The sequence below is a fragment of the Melanotaenia boesemani genome, chromosome 23, assembly GCF_017639745.1.
Source record: "Melanotaenia boesemani isolate fMelBoe1 chromosome 23, fMelBoe1.pri, whole genome shotgun sequence".
In the NCBI taxonomy this organism is placed as follows: Eukaryota; Metazoa; Chordata; class Actinopteri; order Atheriniformes; family Melanotaeniidae; genus Melanotaenia; species Melanotaenia boesemani.
This window is the reverse complement of record NC_055704.1, coordinates 5,834,428-5,853,265: the sequence shown is the minus strand read 5'-3', so window position 1 is coordinate 5,853,265 and position 18,838 is coordinate 5,834,428. Positions and strand designations below refer to the sequence as shown.

Genomic DNA, 18,838 nt, shown 5'->3' with positions numbered 1-18,838 from the left:
GGTTGCACTTGTGGGAACACCACAAAAGTGTACAGCAAACATTTCAGTGCAAGAGTGACAGTTCTCACAGCCCAACAGACTCAGTGCTTCACTGATGTTATAAAAACTCCCGTTGGCAAAAAAAACGAAGTGCAACAGAGAGAACTTGCTCCAAACTGAGAGCATGTCTACGATGTGTCATATGACTAATATGAGTGCTGAGAATATTGTTCAGATACATGAGCGATTGAGCGTTACTGTTTTTCTGCACAAACTTGAGGGAACAAATGTAGTTTGTTCCACTTATTAGCAGCATAACAGCTAAATGCTGCTTCTCCATATTTAGTCTGGACTGGTTGACCAGAGTCTTTGGATCTAAGAGCTCTGCTAGGTTTATATTCTCTGAGCATATCACAGATGTATTCTGGGCCTAAACCATTCTGGGATTTGTAAATAATCAGAAGGGTTTTAAAATTTATTCTGTGACTGACTGGAAGCCAGTGTAAAGATTTCAAAACTGGTGTGATGTGTTCAGATCTCAGTCCTGGTTAAAACTCCAGCAGCAGTGTTTTGGATAGGAAGTCCTGTTGAAAGACCATTACAGTAATCCAGCCTACTAGAGATGAATGTATGTGTTATTTTCTCCTGGTCTTTCTGGGAGACTAAACTTTTAATTCTGTTGATGTTTCTGAGCTGGTAAAAAAAGTTGTCTTAGTGACAGCTTTGATGTGGCTGCTGAAAGTCAGGTCTGAGTCTATCAACACTCCAAGGTTACGAACTTGGTCGGTGATTTTAAGAGCTCGAGTCTCCAGGTGTTTGCCAATGCTGACCCTCTTCTCTTTGCTACCAAACAGTATGTTCACATTTTTGTCTTCATTTACTTGTAGAAAATTCTCCCTCATCCAGGTGTTTATTTGCTCCAGACACTGACACAATAAGGCTGTTGGGCTGCAGTCATCTGGTAACAAAGACACAAAGTTGGGAATCGTCTGCATAAATAATAATTCATGTTAAAGTTCTGTAATAACTGACCCAAAGGGAGCATATGTAGAACAGAAAAGGGTCCTAGGACTGACCCCTGCAGGACCCCACAAGCCATGGTCACCTTCAGATTCAAGTGGAACTGCCGATCCTAACAAAATAACTCTGGCCTTCTAAACAGGACCTGAACCAGTTCAGGACCGCTCCAGAAAGTCCAACCCAGTTTTCCAGCCTCTGCAACAGGATTCTGTGATCTACAGTATCAAACGTAGCACTGCGATCCAACAGAAACAGGACTGATACTTGACCAGAATCAGTATTCAACCTAATGTCATTTAACACTTTGACCAGAGCTGTTCAAGGCTGTGATGAGGTTGGAAGCCAGACTGAAATTCATCAAGATTTCCACTTTCATTTAAAAAGTCATGAAGCTGGTGAAATACAACTTTCTCAATAATTTTGAAAAATAAAAGCGAGGTTAGAGACAGGTCTATATTAAAACCATAAATCCAGTGAAAAGTGGTTTGACACCTCTCAGGTGGGTAGGGCAAGTCAGCCAGGTGTTGCAGCATTTACAAAATGGCTGCAGTCAGAAGAACTGCATGTTCCTGAGGCCCCCAGGAACCCCTCATTCAAATTTCAGCGCGATAGCTCAAAGTCTGTGGGAGTTATGCTGTTTTGAAAAGCAGCTTACACGGCTAATACCTTACCATAACATTGAGGCTCAGGTTGAGTTCAAGGACAAAGGCTATAACTCGGTCATTTCTGAAGATATCAGGCTGAAATTGATATCACACACTCAGTGGACAGACATGAGTCCACCCAGTGAGTTTCAGCCCTCTAGGACCAAGTTTGACCCAGTTTTGGCCTCTGTACTCGAACTCCACCTGATGTCCAATGTTAAGGTATTGGCCGTGTACACTTATATTCAATCTGGTCTGGCTCGGTTATTTTTGATGCTAGAGAGCTCAAATTTGCACCAGATGTTCTTTGTGTGACCCCCTTTCATCCCCCTTTTTGAAGGAAATCTGAGAAACTTGATTTTTCACTGGATCGTGGAGTCAAGCCTACATTGTTCAACGTATGTGTGTTTCAACCATAGGCCCGACCACACTTAGTGAATATTTTCTAAGTGTTTCACTGTGGAATATACTTATAACTACTTATAACAGGGACCCAATAAAATATTTATTTCATGTTTTTACTTAATTATACTCGCTTTTACACCTTTTTTCATAGAGTACCAGGGGCACGAACACACTTAGCGAAATTCTTCTAAGTGTTTCACTGTGGAGTACCAGGGGCACAATAAATATGTTCTAAAAGGGACCCAATAAAGTATTCAATTCATGTCTTCTCTCTATTTTACTCATTTTTAGACTTTATTTTCTAGAGTACCAGATGCACGAACACAGTCAATATTTTCAAAGTGTTTCACTGTGGAGTACCAGGGGCACAACTGGGACTGTCTTCTACCAGAGACACAACAGTGTTTATTGCACTTTTCCACTCACTTTTATTCATTTTAATGTTTAATTCTAGAGGACCAGGGGCACGAATGGGACTTTGCGTATGTGTTTCACTGTGGAGTACCAGGGGCACAATAAATATGTTCTAAAAGGGACCCAATAAAGTATTCATGTCTTCTCTCTATTTTACTCATTTTTAGACTTTATTTTCTAGAGTACCAGACGCACGAACACAGTCAATATTTTCAAAGTGTTTCACTGTGGAGTACCAGGGGCACAACTGGGACTGTCTTCTACCAGAGACACAACAGTGTTTATTGCACTTTTCCACTCACTTTTATTCATTTTAATGTTTAATTCTAGAGGACCAGGGGCACGAATGGGACTTTGCGTATGTCTTTCACTGTGGAGTACCAGGGGCACAATGAGTTCCTGGTTATATCTCAGCCATGCTTTGTGCAACATACGTGGAACACATTTTCCACACTTTTCACAGCTCTCCATGAGTAGATCCTGTGATTTCCAGCTCAGTCTGTGGAGAAATGCCCCAGTAATGGCCCTCTGTGCACCGCGCGTGTCTCCCCCGCCTTCTCCCCACAGCAGAGCGCTGCAATACCCAACAGCGTGCGCTCTGTCATCTGCTGATCTGCGGTCGACCAGTTCGGGCTCATAACGGCCTAACCACTGGTCAGAAAATTTTTGAAAAAAATCACACATTTTCCTCAACATCGAAAGAGTCTGTCACACCGATTTCAGCTCGATCCGTGAAGAAATGAGCCGGTTCTGGCCGTCTGTCTGTCGCAAACTTCCTCCAGAGTTTTTCTCCACCTTGCTCCACAGGACAGCGCTGAAAACGGTTACACATGTTCCCCAACATCCCAGGAGTAGATCCTGGTGTTTTCAGCTCAATCAGTGGAGAAATTGTCATTTATTTTGTGGATGCAGATGATGTGACAAAAATACTGTAACCCTTCTTTCTTCTCGTCGGTAGCGTGGACTTCAGTCTGCGAAGGCTGTGGATTAAGGCGGGCTACATTGGAGGTGTTTTATGTATCTTTATTTAAGCCAAACGGCAGAACAGCAACGTACAACCAGCCTCGTGTCGCTCACGTCACAACCACACTTCTCGAGCTCCTCTTTTTACACTCCCCCTAAAACAAGGGGTGGGTAGGAACCAAAAACATGCAAATAATAATCACAATCCTCCAACCAATAACCAAGATTACAGTTGTTCCCTGCTGCAGAAGAAATGTCCACATTTCTATAATTGTAAACATACAACCTGATGTAATGAAAAATAAGGCAGGAAATTAAGAACCTCCATGTCACTATAGTAACACAGTACTAAGACTGTACAGGGAAACAACCCAAAACATGTATAGCCTATGGCCGGAACATACACAACAACATAATAGTACAACAACCACTGACTAAGCATACACATAACAGAGTCATCACTGACAGACATAGTCATTAAATCTGCAGGGTAGCCGAACCCTACGGCCACGCCTAGATGTGATCGGAGGCCGAGATCCACTGGAGTCAGGGGAGGTCCCGAACCTGGGTGAAGGTAGAATGGGAAGAGGGGGGGGGAAGTGGGAGGTCACGTGGGACAGCAGTCCTGACAGGAACAGGTGCCGGCTGTGTCCCAGCTGCAGGAGGTACATATGGAGGAGTAGGAGGACAGAAAGGCAAAGCTCCTGACAAAGCCGTGAGACCCGACGACAGTGGTAGAGGGGAGTCAGACTGAGCCGACAATGGGGGCGCCTGCGTAGTAACAGCAGGGGGTGGAAACGTCCCTTTGTAAGCTTTCAGTCTATTATGATGCACGACCCAAGAGCGTGCATCCACGTTCCGCGGATCCGTGATCCTGTAAGTGACACCAGGACATCCATCTCTCTTCAGTCGGTGCTGGACCACATAAGGGCCCTTCCAGCCCTTCTTGTCATATTGAGTCTTTTGCTGTTTTTTGTGTACGGCTGAGGTGCGGGCTGCATCCTGAAAAGCATATGCCAAGCGTGAGGCTAAATCTGAGGCGTATGCTGCAGGTATCCCTGGAGTGTGCGTAGTCACTGCAGAACCACAGTTTAACACAACATGAAGGGGCAAGTTAGGCTCTCTCCCATGAACAAGAAAAAAAGGAGAAAAGCCAGTACTAGAATGAACACTCGAGTTATAAGCAAGTTCAACCTGTGGCAAGTACTGGCCCCAATCACCACCGCTGTACTTGGCCAGCTGATCTTTAAGTGTCCTATTCAGTCTTTAAACCATGCAATCTGACTGTGCATGATATGATGAAGTGCGGGTCTTAGCGATGCCCAGCAAAGTACAAAGATTCTTAACGAGGTCCGATTCAAACTGCCGTCCCTGGTCTGTGTGAATAGACTCTGGCAACCCATGCTGTTATATGTAATCCTTGAAAATCCACTTAGCCACAGTGTTGGCACGCTGGTCTTTCAGAGGAAAGAGGTTGACATAACGGGTGAAATAGTCCATAACCACCAACACGTACCTGTGCCCTTGTGACGTCACAGGTAGCTCAGTGATATCTGCCGCAGCCCTCTGGAATGGTCGCCCTGCCTGAATAAATTGCAGTGGGGCCTTTTCATGAGGAGTAGGAGAGGACCGTTTTTGGCATGGCAAGCACTCAGCACAAAACTTGTTAATATCACGGTCCATATACGGCCAATAACAGTTACGTCTAGCTCTGAGTATTGTACGCTCTGAGCTTAAATGACCACTGAACTGATTACCATGCAAAGCTGTTAGCGCTGTAGGAATGAGAGCTGCTGGCAACACAACTTGAAAGGTTGTGGGAGAGTGGGGACTAGCCTTGAATGTTCTGCAAAAGATTCCCTGTCGGATGGCTAATTTGAGAAACTCATGCTACAATTTCCGAAGTGCGGGAGTAGAATTCTTCAGCTGACCCATAGGTGGCCTACGTGCATTGTCCTTCATCCATGTGAAAACTTTTGAGAGACAGTCATCCTCACGTTGTTCTTGTAGCATGTCCAGATCCACTGAAAGCGTGTGGCTAATTTTAGGAGGGACAGCGTCACTGTCCCTGGTGCCACTGTCGGCAGGGGTGGAACTGTCTGTGGTGGTGCTGACAGAGAAGACACACTGAACAGCCTTGTCATGGGTCTCAGCCTTGAGACACCCAGACAAGGCATCCGCATTAGCATGTTGCTTACCTTCTCTGTGTGTGAGGTTAAACTCATATACGCCCAGTTCTAATATCCATCTGCTACGCCTGCCTGTAGGATCATTATCCACAGCAGTTTTCTTCAGACTCAGGAGGGGCTTATGATCCGTGATCACTGTGAATGAACTGCCCGCGAGAAAATGTTTAAAATGTCTCACAGACCAAACAACTGCCCAAAGCTCCTGGTCAAAGGTAGTCCCCTTCCTTTCAGAAGAACTGAGGGAGTGGCTAGCATAGACAATAACATGTTCCCTATTGTCCTGACGCTGTGCAAGTACTGTAGCAATGCCCATCTGTGATGCATCAGTATACCGTAGAAAAGGTTGTGTGAAGATGGGATGGGCCACAACTGGCGGATTTGTGAGGGCATGTTTCAGTGACAGAAATGTATCTTCACATTCAACAGTCCATGTGAATACAGCCCCCTTGTGTGTGAGAGCATGTAGAGGAGCAGCAATGACAGAAAAGTTCTTAACAAACTTACGATAATAGGAGCACAGTCCAAGAAATGCTCTCACCTCCGTGGCCGTCCTGAGAGTGGGCCACCCACGCACTTTCTCCAGATTCTTCGCATCTGGCTGAAGACCCTGGCCGGAAACCACATGTCCAAGGAAAGTTACTTGTGTCTGTGCCAGCTGGCACTTTCTGGCCTTTAGCTTGAGACCGGCTGCACGAAATCTGCTAAACACCTCACAGAGGCTCTGAAGATGATCAGTGAAGGACCGACTGAAGACGAGGATGTCATCCAGGTAAATCAAACAGTCTCTCCAGTGCAAGCCATGGAGCACCAGCTCCAACAGTCTCTGAAAGGTTGGCGGGGCATTTGTCAACCCCATTGGCATGACCTTGAACTGGTACAGGCCACTGCCAGTGGTAAATGCTGACTTTTCCCAGTCCAGTGGGTCAAGCTCGACCTGCCAGTAGCTGCTGGATAAGTCCATTGTGCTGAACCAGCACGCGCCAGACAGGCTGTCCAGGGCATCGGCAGGACGTGGGAGGGGATATGAGTCTTTCACAGTCGCTACATTTACCTTCCTATAGTCAACGCAGAATCGGTAGCTGTCGTCTTTTTTCCTAACAAGGACAACAGGAGAAGAACAGGGGCTGCTACTCTCCTCAATGATGTCCTGAGAGAGGAGCTGCTGCACCTGTCTATCTATTTCTGCTCGGACGTGAGGTGAGGTTCTGTAAGCTCTTTGTTTGATGGGTGGAGCAGAACCCGTTCTGATATTGTGTGTGACTACATCTGTACGCCCGTAGTCTTGGTCATGAGCACTAAAGACGTCACTATACGATAACAACAGAGCTTCCAGTTGCTGTCTTTGTTCGTCCGTGAGTACAGAGTGATCAATAGCAACATCTTTTACTGGTCGTGGTGGAGGGGGTACAGTCGTACTCCCCACAGTGGCTACATTAGTCTCCACTATACAATAGTCACTGTCTCCCTCCGTACCAAGTGGATGAAAATCCCCTAATTGTGTGTCAGAAGGGACTTGGAGATCAGTGTTAGTAGGATTCATAACCCTAACATAGGCCACACCTGCCCGAACCTGAGCAAGCGTGAGCGCCACAAACAAACCTTGGCTGCTAGGCTGCACCTGTATAGTCCATCTCCAGGTTAGGCACACCAATAGTGGGCTGAACCTTAGCTAGAACAGTCATCTGTGACATCGCAGGAATTACCACTGGGGCTAAAGGTAACAGCATTACAGCTCAAAGGGGAGGAGTCAGTAGCAGACAGGAGAGGGACACTGGTGCGATTCCCTACCTTCATAGTGCCTTCGTTCAGATCTAAAACGGCATGATGTAAAAGCAGGAAGTCCCAGCCTAAGATTACTGGCTGTGTGACATTTCTGACAACCTGCACCGTGTGGGTGAAAACATCACTACCTATCCTAATAGAAATAGGAAGGGAACCTAGGTTGTCCAGATAATCGCCTGTCATAGCTCTGGGGAAAAATTGAGCACGCTGCATTGGCTTTGTGTGCAAGGAGGGAATGGACATCCTGAAAGCTTCACTAATCAGTGAAATATCTGAGCCTGTGTCTAGATAGACTTTAGTAGCAACGTTCTCAATAACAGCTAACACATGGCGTGTGGGTGTGCTGCATGCGGGTGATGTTACCCGTGCATGGGCCTCAACAGTAGAAGCAGACACGTGGCCCTCCGTACCTGCTACCATTCGTTTCCCCGATCCTGGCATTCGTCAGTAAAGCTCACATGGTAGCCGTCTCTGTGGTGGGCGTGTCTGTCTTTAGTCAAATCCGAGAAGTAAAGGTCATGTCTAGGTCCACCTGAGTCATGAGCAGCAGAGTAGGGGGGGTGTCTGTACGAGTCATGGCTGTATGGAGACCTCGCACTGGGACGGTCGGGTGAGCGGCGTCTCTCCGGGCTGTGCTGTCTGAAGCGCTCCCGACTGCCAGCAGATGGTTGGCCATGGTGAGAAGGAGGAGAGGATGAACTAGGTGAAAAACGCCTGTTGCGGTTGCGAGGAGAATAACCCCGCTGGAGATGGAACCCAGCCGGTTGAACGTAGAATAGTAGGCGCTCCGGTCAGGTGATGAAGATGGATAGCGGCGATATCTGTCCCGACCACGTTCGCCACGTAGGTCCTCTGCACGGTATATGTGTATGTTCCCAAATCAGCAGACCTGTGTCGAGGGGTGTGGGCACACTGGAGTTTCAGCTGAGAAAGCTCATGCCTGAGATTCTGAACGTCCTTAAAAAGCTGGCTGACAGCACTGAGCAGTCCTGCAGACGGGTCAGCATGAGATTTGTCCTGTGTGGTGGACACCATAGCCGTCAGTGTGTCATCACTTGCAAGCGGGGAAGCAGAGTGTGACGTCAGAGCAGGTGAAGACAGAGGTGGAGGGAGAAGTTTCAGTGCTTCCTGGGCACGCTCACATTTACATGCTAGAGCCAAGGCGTCCTCCAGCGTAGCTGCACCATGTTCATGACATTTTGCTTGAAGAATGGGATCCAACCCAGCAACAAAACGGCGAAAGCGTTCCATTGTAATAGCTGCATCACCATTATTTGGAAATGCCTCCAACACCAGTCTTGTAATTTCTGCAGCATAAACTTCCAGTGGTTCCTTGGGCAACCGCTGCCTGGCATTGACAAAGGTCTTAAAGTGAAGCAAAAATTGTTTCCTCCCAAAGACGTCGCTTAGTTTTTCTACACACTTGTCATAGTCCTGCTTCACATCCGGTGCTAAAGACAACCAGTAAGTGAGTGCATCCAAGATGGGTGGGAAGAATCGTGGTAATATCAAGTTGCTATGTATCTGCACATGCATTCACTGCCAGTTCCAGTCTTGTTTTCCACAGAGAGAAACTTTCCTTATCCCTACCATCACCGTGGAAACACGGAGGCAATTCCACTCGGTAATGCACCACAGTTTTTGTAGAATCGCGGTGCACGTCTGGCAAGATGACGGCGTTATCCTGTGGCTGCTGCAACATCGTGAGAAAAAAATAGAAATACTACTGTCCAACTTAACGGTGAAGTAACAGCACAGACTGCTTTCCTGCTGTTGCAAATGTCTGTAACGTGACGAGGCCCCTTGTTACGACCCAACTTTCGGGGTATGAAGAAGGCGTAACAAAAGAAAGCACTGCGGACAGATGTTAAAATGGAAGCAAGTACTTTTATTGTGATAACCGGAAATTGGAACATGAATGACTGGTGGCAAATGACAAACGCTGGGGGTAGCAAAACTGCTTAAACGAAAGAACACAACAAAACCATTACTAACTAAAACAAAACCAGCCAGTCTGAAAACAAAACCAAGAATATCTAACATGTGAAAAATAAACTGGCCTACTAGGCTAATAAAGTGAGGTAGCAGTTCCAATAAACAAAATAGGTTCTGATAAATTAACTATTTCAGCGTAAACTACTCTTTACAACTAAGTAAAACTAAAACAATGCCATGATTTACTAATTAGAAAAACAAACAACTGAAAGCAAAGCCAAAAGGGCTTGATATTTAACAATTAACACAAAAGTATCACGACTAACCGTCAGCTATCCAAGAACAAACCAAAAGTCCAAACACGATCAAAGGTCTTATGTCTAACTGTACAAATACTAACCACCGTGAATCACACAACCCGAAATCAAGACACAGAATCACCAAAACACCGCAGTTCTAAAGGCCAGGAGAAAACTGTCTGTGTCACACAGTTGCCCGATGAATGAGATGTGGCTTCAGGCTTTATTTCCTGGAGAGCGCCTTCTGGAGCTGTGATTGGACCCACAGGATCCAACAGGAAGGGAGAAGGCGGCAGTGTGTCCATTCTAACCAATCCCAGTCAGGCACCAAGGGTAGAGGTTTTCAGAGGGGATTGGTCTCAGCTGGCAGCAATAATCAGCTTGCGTAACACCCCTCTTGGAAACGTGCAACTCACAGACCACACCCGTAGTTAGTAGCAGAAGTTTCTCACTGCCGTTGTTAGTTGACTGCCTTGGCTACTCCCAAAGATGAGGGAAACACCGCTGCCACCAGTCTGTGACCCTTCTTTCTTCTCGTCGGTAGCGTGGACTTCAGTCTCCGAAGGCTGTGGATTAAGGCGGGCTAAATTGGAGGTGTTTTATGTATCTTTATTAAAGCCAAACGGCAGAACAGCAACGCACAACCAGCCTCGTATCGCTCACGTCGCAACCACACTTCTCGAGCTCCTCTTTTTACACTCCCCCTAAAACAAGGGGTGGGTAGGAACCAAAAACATGCAAATAATAATCACGGTCCTCCAACCAATAACCAAAATTACAATACTTTCAGGTAAAAAGAAGAGCTCCGGACATCAGCTTGATGCATAAAAAATGATGGTTTATTACAAAAAGTGACATCTTAAACAGATAGGCATCTCTGTGAGGTCCCTGGCCAATTTTGAGAATCCCCCTGAAAACATGAGTAAGGCATCCTTATATACATTTCAAAGACATTCCTGAAGTCCTGAAGTAACCAATCCTGTCAAAAGACATATGTCTACACACATGGTATTGTGCTAAGTCCAGTCTTCAGGGCACCCAAGACCTTAAGCACCTTATATGGTAAAATCTCTGTCAGCCTTAAATCAACCTGTCTATACATGGAGTCTAAAATTCACTACTCTAAGCAAGTTGCAGTCTGGTCAAACTGTATCCCAGAATTATCCTAATCTATGTCATTTTAATTAAGTCTAACTATAAAAATGCTGAGAATAAGATACTTCAAAATGCCTGCGCTATGGCCTCTAAATGCGGTCGACTTCAGCATGGCGTTCCTCTGCCTTCTACCCGCAGCACAGCGCTCCTGTCTCGTCTAGAGTAAGCTCTGTCAGCTGCTGATACGCGATCGACCAACTAGAGCTAACGGCCTAACCGCTGGTCAGAAAATTTTGAAAAAAAATCACACATCTTCCTCAAGCTCCACTGAGTTTGTCACACCAAGTTCAGCTCGATCCGTTCAGAAATGACCACGTAATGCCGCCGTACTCAAACTTGAAATGACACCCAATATTCCAGTCTTACACGTATATAGTGGTCTTGTTTATATCAGCTTCCTCTCAGCCTAATGAAGAGACCATCCACTTATTTATTAATTTATTAATTATTTAATTAATTTATTTATCAATAAGTTCATTCATCCTTTACACTTTAATTTGGGTGCATCCTTGATACTTTTTTCATAGTGAGATGACATTTTGTCAACTCATATGTACCTCTGGGTCAGGAGTGTGGCTGCCAGATCTGTATTTCTGCCAGATTCGTATTTTTGTCGACTGCGCATGCGCATGCGCATCGCGGCGGCCATCTTGGACGCTGAAATACGGCAACACCGTCTAGTCAAATCTGTGTGGTAGACGCTTTTTAGCTTATGGTGAACAACTTTTTTTGCCTCTTTTTGCAGCTTCGCGATGAGGGGATTTGTCTTCTTCAACAATGTTCAAGCCTTCATGGCTGATGGCGTGTTTCATCCCAGCTTGGGTCCAACAGAAAAAGCCGACATTCGGCGTGTTGTTGAGAACTTTTTAATGAAAGGTTTGTACCTTAAGCTAACAGTTAGCTGCAAACAGGTTATGCACTTGTTATATTTTGGTCCTGAGATGTGAAGTTAAAAAAATGTAATATGTATGGAATTACCAACGGGTTTGTATGTTTCAAAGTTCCAACTAAACTTTATGTATATTTAGTTAGGGATGCAATGATTTAACAACGGTCTCATATAAAGTTAGCTAGTATGTGATGATTGCTTGAGTATAAGAAGTGAACAATAACTGGTTTCTTCATTCAAGGAGATACGTTTAAAAAAAAAAAAAAAAAGATAGACGGCCTTAATAAGTTCTTTCTTTTTTCTTTTAATAGACGGCCGGTTGTTTTATATAGGACCGAAGAAACAGTACATGCGCATGGTGGTCATGTCTGAGGAGGAGAAGCGGGCAGTGTTGGCTGAGTGCCACAACGCACCGGGTACCGGGAACCACCTTGGTGAAAGAGGCACCAGAGACCGGGTTGTGGCCGGGTACTATTGGAGTACCTTGACGGAGGATGTGGCTAACTGGGTAAAACATCAAACCAGGGTTCCCACAGTTCAGGGGATAAAAGGGGATTTCCATAAAACCTGTTTCAAACAGCGAAAATAAAGGATTATGATAAATTTGTGGGCAAAGTCAGAGAATATCTTACTTTGCTTTATTGACATACCTCATATCTTAGGTGAGATGTTGCCATCAGTGTCAACTGAATGACCCCATTAAGACCCAGGTTCCAGCCTTGCATCCTATAAAGGTAATTTTGTGACTTTCAGGAAGTTTGATTATTAATCCCAGAATTTTACAAGATTTTTAATTGTTTTTCTTATTGTCATATGTTAGGTCAATGAACCCTTTGAGGTTGTGGGGTTAGACCTTGTGGGTCCCTTGATGGAAACCCCCAGAGGTCACAAATATGTGATGACCATGACAGACCTATTCACTAAGTAGGTGGTGGCTGAGCCCCTAAAGGAAAAGAGCGCCAGTGAGGTGGCATCAGCCCTGGTACAGAAAATGTACATGTATGGTATGGTCAGAAAAATTATCACTGACCAAGGCAGGGAGTTTGTGAATGAGGTATAGTGGCTTATTTACCGATGATAAATATAAGTATGCAATATACACTATACATTGCTGCATCATTAAGAAAATTTGAACATTGTTTTTATGTTTCTTTTAAATGGTTGTGTGTGTGTGTCTGACCTGTTTACAGCTAAATGACAGCATATTCCAGATGCTCAACATAAAGCACTCAGTGACCAGTGCATATCATCCCCAATCAAATGGCCAGGTAATTTTTGATCCCTTATTCAAAGTATACTAGATGGCTACTTTTACATTGCAGTAATGTTTGTTTTTTTCAAAATCTGTACCGTGAAGGACGAAAGAACCAATCAAAATGTAAAGCGAGCATTAAGAAAATATGTAAATGAAGCGCATGATGATTGGGACCTGCACCTCCCTGCAGTCGTGTATGGCATCAACACAGCTGTGCAGGTGAAGGCTCATATTTGTAGGTTTGATGTGTCATAACTACATTTTGTGAAACATGTTAAGATCAATATCCACTCAATTAATTACAGGCATCCACAAAGTATTCGCCATTCTTTTTGATGTTTCACCGGCATCCACGCCTCCCAGAGGTTTTGAACGCCTGCGAAAGGGGAGACCATTTTGAAGTGGGAAACCCAGAGGACACCATTGGTGCCAATGTGTCAAATGTGATTGAGCTAAATGAGAAGGTTAGTATTATTTCAAGAGGCACATAATACTAACTGTGGTTGGCATGGAAGTGATAAATGTAATTCTTTATATTTTTAGGTGCTGAACAATATTCGCCAAGCCCAAAACAGGCAAAAGAAGGGATATGAGGCCAGAAAGAAAAAAGTTAAACCCTTCAGAATCAAGGTAGGAGATAAGGTCCTTATCTCACAGGATCCAAGGAAGATGTCCCTGAAAGGCCTCTCTCCACGGCATGAGGGACCATATGTAGTGGTTGGGATGACCCCAAAAGGTGTTGCCACTGTCTTAAAAAGTGATGGAAGTAAAAAGAGGCAGAATGTGTCACGGCTAAGGCCGTACTACAGTCTGGAGAGTAAGTGTCTCCAAGCTTTACACAGTTCTCGTTTTAGTCATGGAAATTGCTGCAATCCCATCCCAATTCTAATCTGTGTAACTGACCTACATTTGTGACTCCCAGATCAGGAACCCTCCATTGCGACATTCCACCACGACCACCAGTACCACCCCACTGAAGAAGCAGATGGCCACCTCTACTCCTTCAGTGGACCAAAATGGAGAAAAACATTGGGTCCTCTTCAGCATGAATTGGCAAGTTTAATCCGATTTGATTTGGTTTTTAATCCACATGAGATTTGATTGCCAATTTGTTTGGTTTAGTTGTCACTGAATAAAGTTGTTTTTCAGCTGGAATACGTCCTGGACAAGGCCCGTCCAGCCAATGAGCTCATCATAAAAGATGGAACTGTGTGCCTGACCCGTGAAGAATTTATGTCTCTTGGAAAAAATCAGTGGATGGACTCTCAAGTGAGTAATAAATGTTGTTGATTTACATAATATTTAAGCTACCATGGATATCTAACTTCATTTTTTACATTCTTAAGATTGGAAATGCCTGCCTGAAGATTATTTTCGAGGCTGCTCAGAGACATGTAATGTTCTTTTTTTTAATTACAAATAACTTAAAGGAATACTTCAGCCTCAGGATGACGTGCCTTTATTTTCTTGTCAGCCTAATGCTAATTAACACTCTGGAACACTTTTTTGATATCATGCAGCCAAAGATATGGGGAGGTTTTCGTTCTGCATAGACTTCTGCACACTGATGTTGAATGGCACCTGTTCGAAAAGGGACATAAAAACTTGGCAATATTTCTCCATACTCCATACTACTCGCGTATCCAGGAAGTACAACATGCTACGGTTTGGGCTCTAAAAATATATTAAATTATGTTATTTTCAGTCGATTATGGATGCTACCCACTCAGGACACTTGGTTTACTATGAACCAGCAGTATCGAGGAATATTGACAAGTTTTTATGGAACTTTTTCCCCGGGCACCGTACAACATCACTGTAAAGGAATGTATGCAGAACGAAAGCCTCCCTACATCTCCGGCTGCACGATTAATATAAAAAAAAAAATGTTCCAGAGTGTTAATCAGCATGAGGGTGGCTAGAAAATGAAGGCAAATCATCCTGAGGGTGAAGTATTCCTTTTAAGTCTTGGGTCATTTAATCTATAGAATGATACTTATCTCCTTACAGGGTAAAAATGTCCACATTGTGGACATGTTTGTGGTTCCAACATGGAAAGACACAGGAAATCTCCTGCTTGGCCTGCCGGTTAGTTTTGGGGTTTTCTTTCTTGATAAAGTTTGCAATTCGTGTACAACTACAAGAAATTAGAACTGAAATGCATTTATTCCAATAACATTAGGACAATGTGGCTTCATTGGATGCCGTCTTGTTTCCGTCATGGAGCAGACAGCAGGATCGGGCAGATCACTACATGCTATGTGTTGAGTACAGCCAATGGTTTCAGAGACATTGCATTTTGTCTGTTAATATTTAAGTGATGTAATTATTACAATGTTGTGTAAATGTTTGTTACAGGCGTTGCTACCATTAAAGAAGGAGATTTTATTTCTGGATTCCCTTCTTCCAGGTGGCTTCGGAGATGAAGCATACCAGGCTATATTTAGGTTGAAAACAGAAAAAATAGTTGGGCCTGTTCTTTGGACAGTCCAGGTTATGGCATGCTGTTCAAGCTGTTATTTATTCAGTTCATGGAGCCCCGTTCTGTGGCTTCCATCTTCAGGTTAGGCCCTGTTCTGTGGCTTCCATCTTCAGGTTAGGCACTGTTCTGTGGGATTATGTGGTAATTGACTTTTTTTTTTATAAACCTGTTATGTTATCCACTTGTTTGACTTTGTTTTTTATGTTTATATTAGACAAGTGGCAAACAGCATCAGCAATGGAGGTTGGAAAGAAAAGACTGGGAGTGATTTTGAGGTAAATGCTTCAATGCGACACGTAATGTTAATATTGAATCAAAATATAGATATGGTATGGTATGAATATCAGGAATATATTGTGTTTTACAGAACTTTCCTGTGCAAACAAACTCCAACCCCTGTGGCGTCTTCATGCTTATGGTAAATGAATGAAATTCAAATTGAATTGTGTAGAAAATGCACTTTTTAATTTCTTGCATCCACTACCTGTATTTTTCAGTCTGCCCTCAGCATTTGCACGGACACACCATTTGACTTTACAGAAGTAAGCTTTTTAATTCGCAGTAATGTCACTTTACTAAGTTACATGCTTACTTTTCTGTTTTGTAACAATACATGTACTTTGCAGAGTGACATGCCAGCCATCCGCAGGTGGTGGTGTGTTCAATTGATGGAGAGGTTCTGCATTGAAGGGTATGTTGCCCTCTAATCATGTTGGCATTTGTCCACAATTAATGTTCTACAACTGTGTTAAGATTTTGGGACTATTACTAAGGCATGGACATCGATTCGCTTTCTGGACGGAGGAGTCGAAGGCCTTGCTGGAGGGAAGGTTGACGCCAGTAGTTAGACTGCCTCGCAGTAGGACAACCCAGGTAATTGTGATGTGTATAGATACAGGGTGAGCATATTCTGTTTTGAAAAAAGAGGACATCTGATCCAGCCATGAAAAACTTTAGTGATACTCCTTTTATATTAGGATGCCTCATCCTTTTAAGTTGAAATAAGTTTCAGCAAAAATTGCTGCTCATCAGTCATGTGTAAGGTCATAGTATGCGGCACTATGCAAAGTGTACTAAATAATAATTAACACATTTAACATAATACTAATTAGGTTATTCATGCTGCTGTTAATCTTTTTTGTTATTGGTTCTTCAAGGAGCACCCCTTCATTAGGGACCTCAAACCAGCACTGCAGTGGCTTCGGGACAACCACAGCAGCCTCAAGGGGGATTTTCAAGAGCCAGCCTTTCTGCGCATGAGCCCAAGTCATCAGAGTGCTGTGCGTGAGGGCTTGGAGGCCAGTGACAGTGAAGACAGGGACGAATTGAGGGATCACTTTTTGTTTATTTTTGAAGAGATGGAGGATATGGAAAAATTCTTCGAGGAGTGTGGGGACGAAAAAAAACTTAAAGTAAATGCGTTCTGTGCAAACGCTTACACAAATATGGATACATAATGAGGTCACAACCTCCACCCCCTCTCCTTAGAGGATAGACGCTTGCTTTTGTGCTACTGTGTAAATAGTTTTCTGTTAAGCTAGGTGTAAATTTCTTATTGTGAAATTCAATTCATTTGTCAACGTGTAGCATCAATAAAAATCTTTATTCAAACATCTGCACATTTTTGTAATACTGAAATGTTCATAGTTCTCCACAAATATCTATACACTATTGTAATTTTGAAATGCACTTCAATTTGCTGTATCCCTTAAATATTGAAAATCTTAATGTGCAGTACATAGTTTTCTGCATGTTATACAGGATCAGGATTTGTACTTAGCTGTTATTTTCTCACCATATTGACAAAATTTTATTATGTGTGAGTCAGTAGAAATATCCTTTGATTTATTTCACTGATGTTCTCCTCCAGTGTGACCTGTGTTGTTACCTTTGGAATGCCATTATGTTATTATTTGACAACAATATTTAAGGTCATCAGTCACTATAGTGTATTGTTTGATTAAATTCTACACTTATGTAAATCCTCTTCATTTCAAATAAATAGGGTTTTTGTGGGTTAATGTTCGAGCCCAAATGTTATAGCCCTTAATCTTAAAGGAACCTTAACATGAAACAGGGTGCGCACATCCATAAACAAATTCCTACATGTGCCAGACAATTACAGTGTGGGCACAGTAATAATAAATATATATATATATATATATATATATATATATATATATATATAGATTACGTGCACCTCACAGACACAATATGTGCAGTACAGCTCGGGCAGCGACAACAAAAGCGAAAAAAGTTGTTCACCATAAGCTAAAAAGCGTCTACCAAAAAGTTGTTCACCATAAGCTAAAAAGCGTCTACCACACAGATTTGACTAGACGGTGTTGCCGTATTTCAGCGTCCAAGATGGCCGCCGCGATGCGCATGCGCAGTCGACAAAAATACGAATCTGGCAGAAATACAGATCTGGCAGCCACAAGGAGAACACCTGCAGGATGTTTATGTAAATCAGCTGTAGTGCATGCACTGGACACGCGGGGCCCCTGGCAATCTGATTGGTTGCTAGGGCTGTGCTTTCCTTCTGATTGGTTGAGCAGGGACCCGTTGGTCCTGCCTGTGTGTGTTTTGTTCAGTAAGGTGCTGATCGCGGAGAGTGTAGGATCATTCATCACACCTTTGAAAAAGTCAAAGAGAGGAAAAAGTAAGTTTATGTCCACTTGTACTTCATTATTCGAGAAAAGCATAGCAAAATGGTGAGGAGGAAAAAAAGCCATTTAAATCCCCCTTAAAGGGAATGACACGCGGAGTTGAGTTGTGCAGCTTTGCAGCGTGCAAAGTGTATAATTTTGCCTTAATAAAGAGCTTATAATAGTTTTATGAGGATCTATGTCCCGTTGGGTTTGAACCGTGTTTTTAACGTGTTTGCACCGTGTTTCTGCAGAGAAAACTCGCGGGGGGGGATAAAATAACAGGTGGGGGAGCAGCTGTAAACGTGCTGGAGTTTGGTGTGCTGTTTCTGATAATGTTTACTTATTAATATGTGTGATTGTTATCTGTTATATATATATATATATTACTAATGTTTTTCATAATATAGTAGTAATTACACAGAATAAATTATTACTATATTAAAATATATAATAACATGTATTAGTGTATTTGTTTTACATGAATTAATTATTTTCAACTGTGTCTTTCAGAATTTTTTCGTGTCCTTTATGCGCCCAACGTTTTCTGCACATTAGTAAGCATTTGGCACATAGTCACCTCGTCCAAAATAAGGAGGAGCGTAAGCTGCTCGTGAACTACGCCGGTTGCCCTGTCACTGGCTGCACGTACCAGCAGACGAGGCTGGATCGGCACCTGAAAGAAACACACATGGAGCTGACGCCCTTTGAGCTCCAGACAAAAAGAGATGAGGTCAAAACCAATGTTGTAAATAGTTCATTGATTTGTTTATTGTATT

General features: G+C 43.4%; 1 protein-coding gene across 4 annotated transcripts; it reads left to right on the top strand.

Moving 5' to 3' along the window:
* The first annotated feature begins 11,645 nt into the window (after positions 1-11,645).
* On the top strand, positions 11,646-17,440 carry LOC121635120 (structural maintenance of chromosomes protein 5-like). Of its 4 annotated transcripts, none has more exons than XM_041978187.1 (8): positions 11,646-11,661; positions 11,986-12,408; positions 15,626-15,686; positions 15,779-15,829; positions 15,909-15,953; positions 16,038-16,102; positions 16,185-16,284; positions 16,569-17,440. In XM_041978187.1, exons 4-8 carry the CDS (start codon positions 15,821-15,823, stop codon positions 16,866-16,868), a joined length of 519 nt encoding a protein of 172 aa, XP_041834121.1. In that variant the 5' UTR covers positions 11,646-11,661; positions 11,986-12,408; positions 15,626-15,686; positions 15,779-15,820; the 3' UTR covers positions 16,869-17,440. The 4 variants fall into 4 exon arrangements, with proteins under 4 accessions (XP_041834121.1, XP_041834123.1, XP_041834122.1 ...); XM_041978189.1 differs by lacking the exon at positions 11,646-11,661 and having other exon boundaries at positions 11,972-12,182; positions 12,337-12,408; XM_041978188.1 differs by lacking the exon at positions 11,646-11,661 and having other exon boundaries at positions 11,972-12,408.
* The last annotated feature ends 1,398 nt before the right edge of the window (positions 17,441-18,838 follow it).

What these genes read in the sequence shown, in the direction of transcription:
- LOC121635120 (XM_041978187.1), top strand. An exon ending in CACCATTTGACTTTACAGAA is followed by an intron (nt 15,954 to 16,037) that starts GTAAGCTTTTTA and finishes TGTACTTTGCAG; the next exon opens with AGTGACATGCCAGCCATCCG. An exon ending in GAGAGGTTCTGCATTGAAGG is followed by an intron (nt 16,103 to 16,184) that starts GTATGTTGCCCT and finishes ACTATTACTAAG; the next exon opens with GCATGGACATCGATTCGCTT.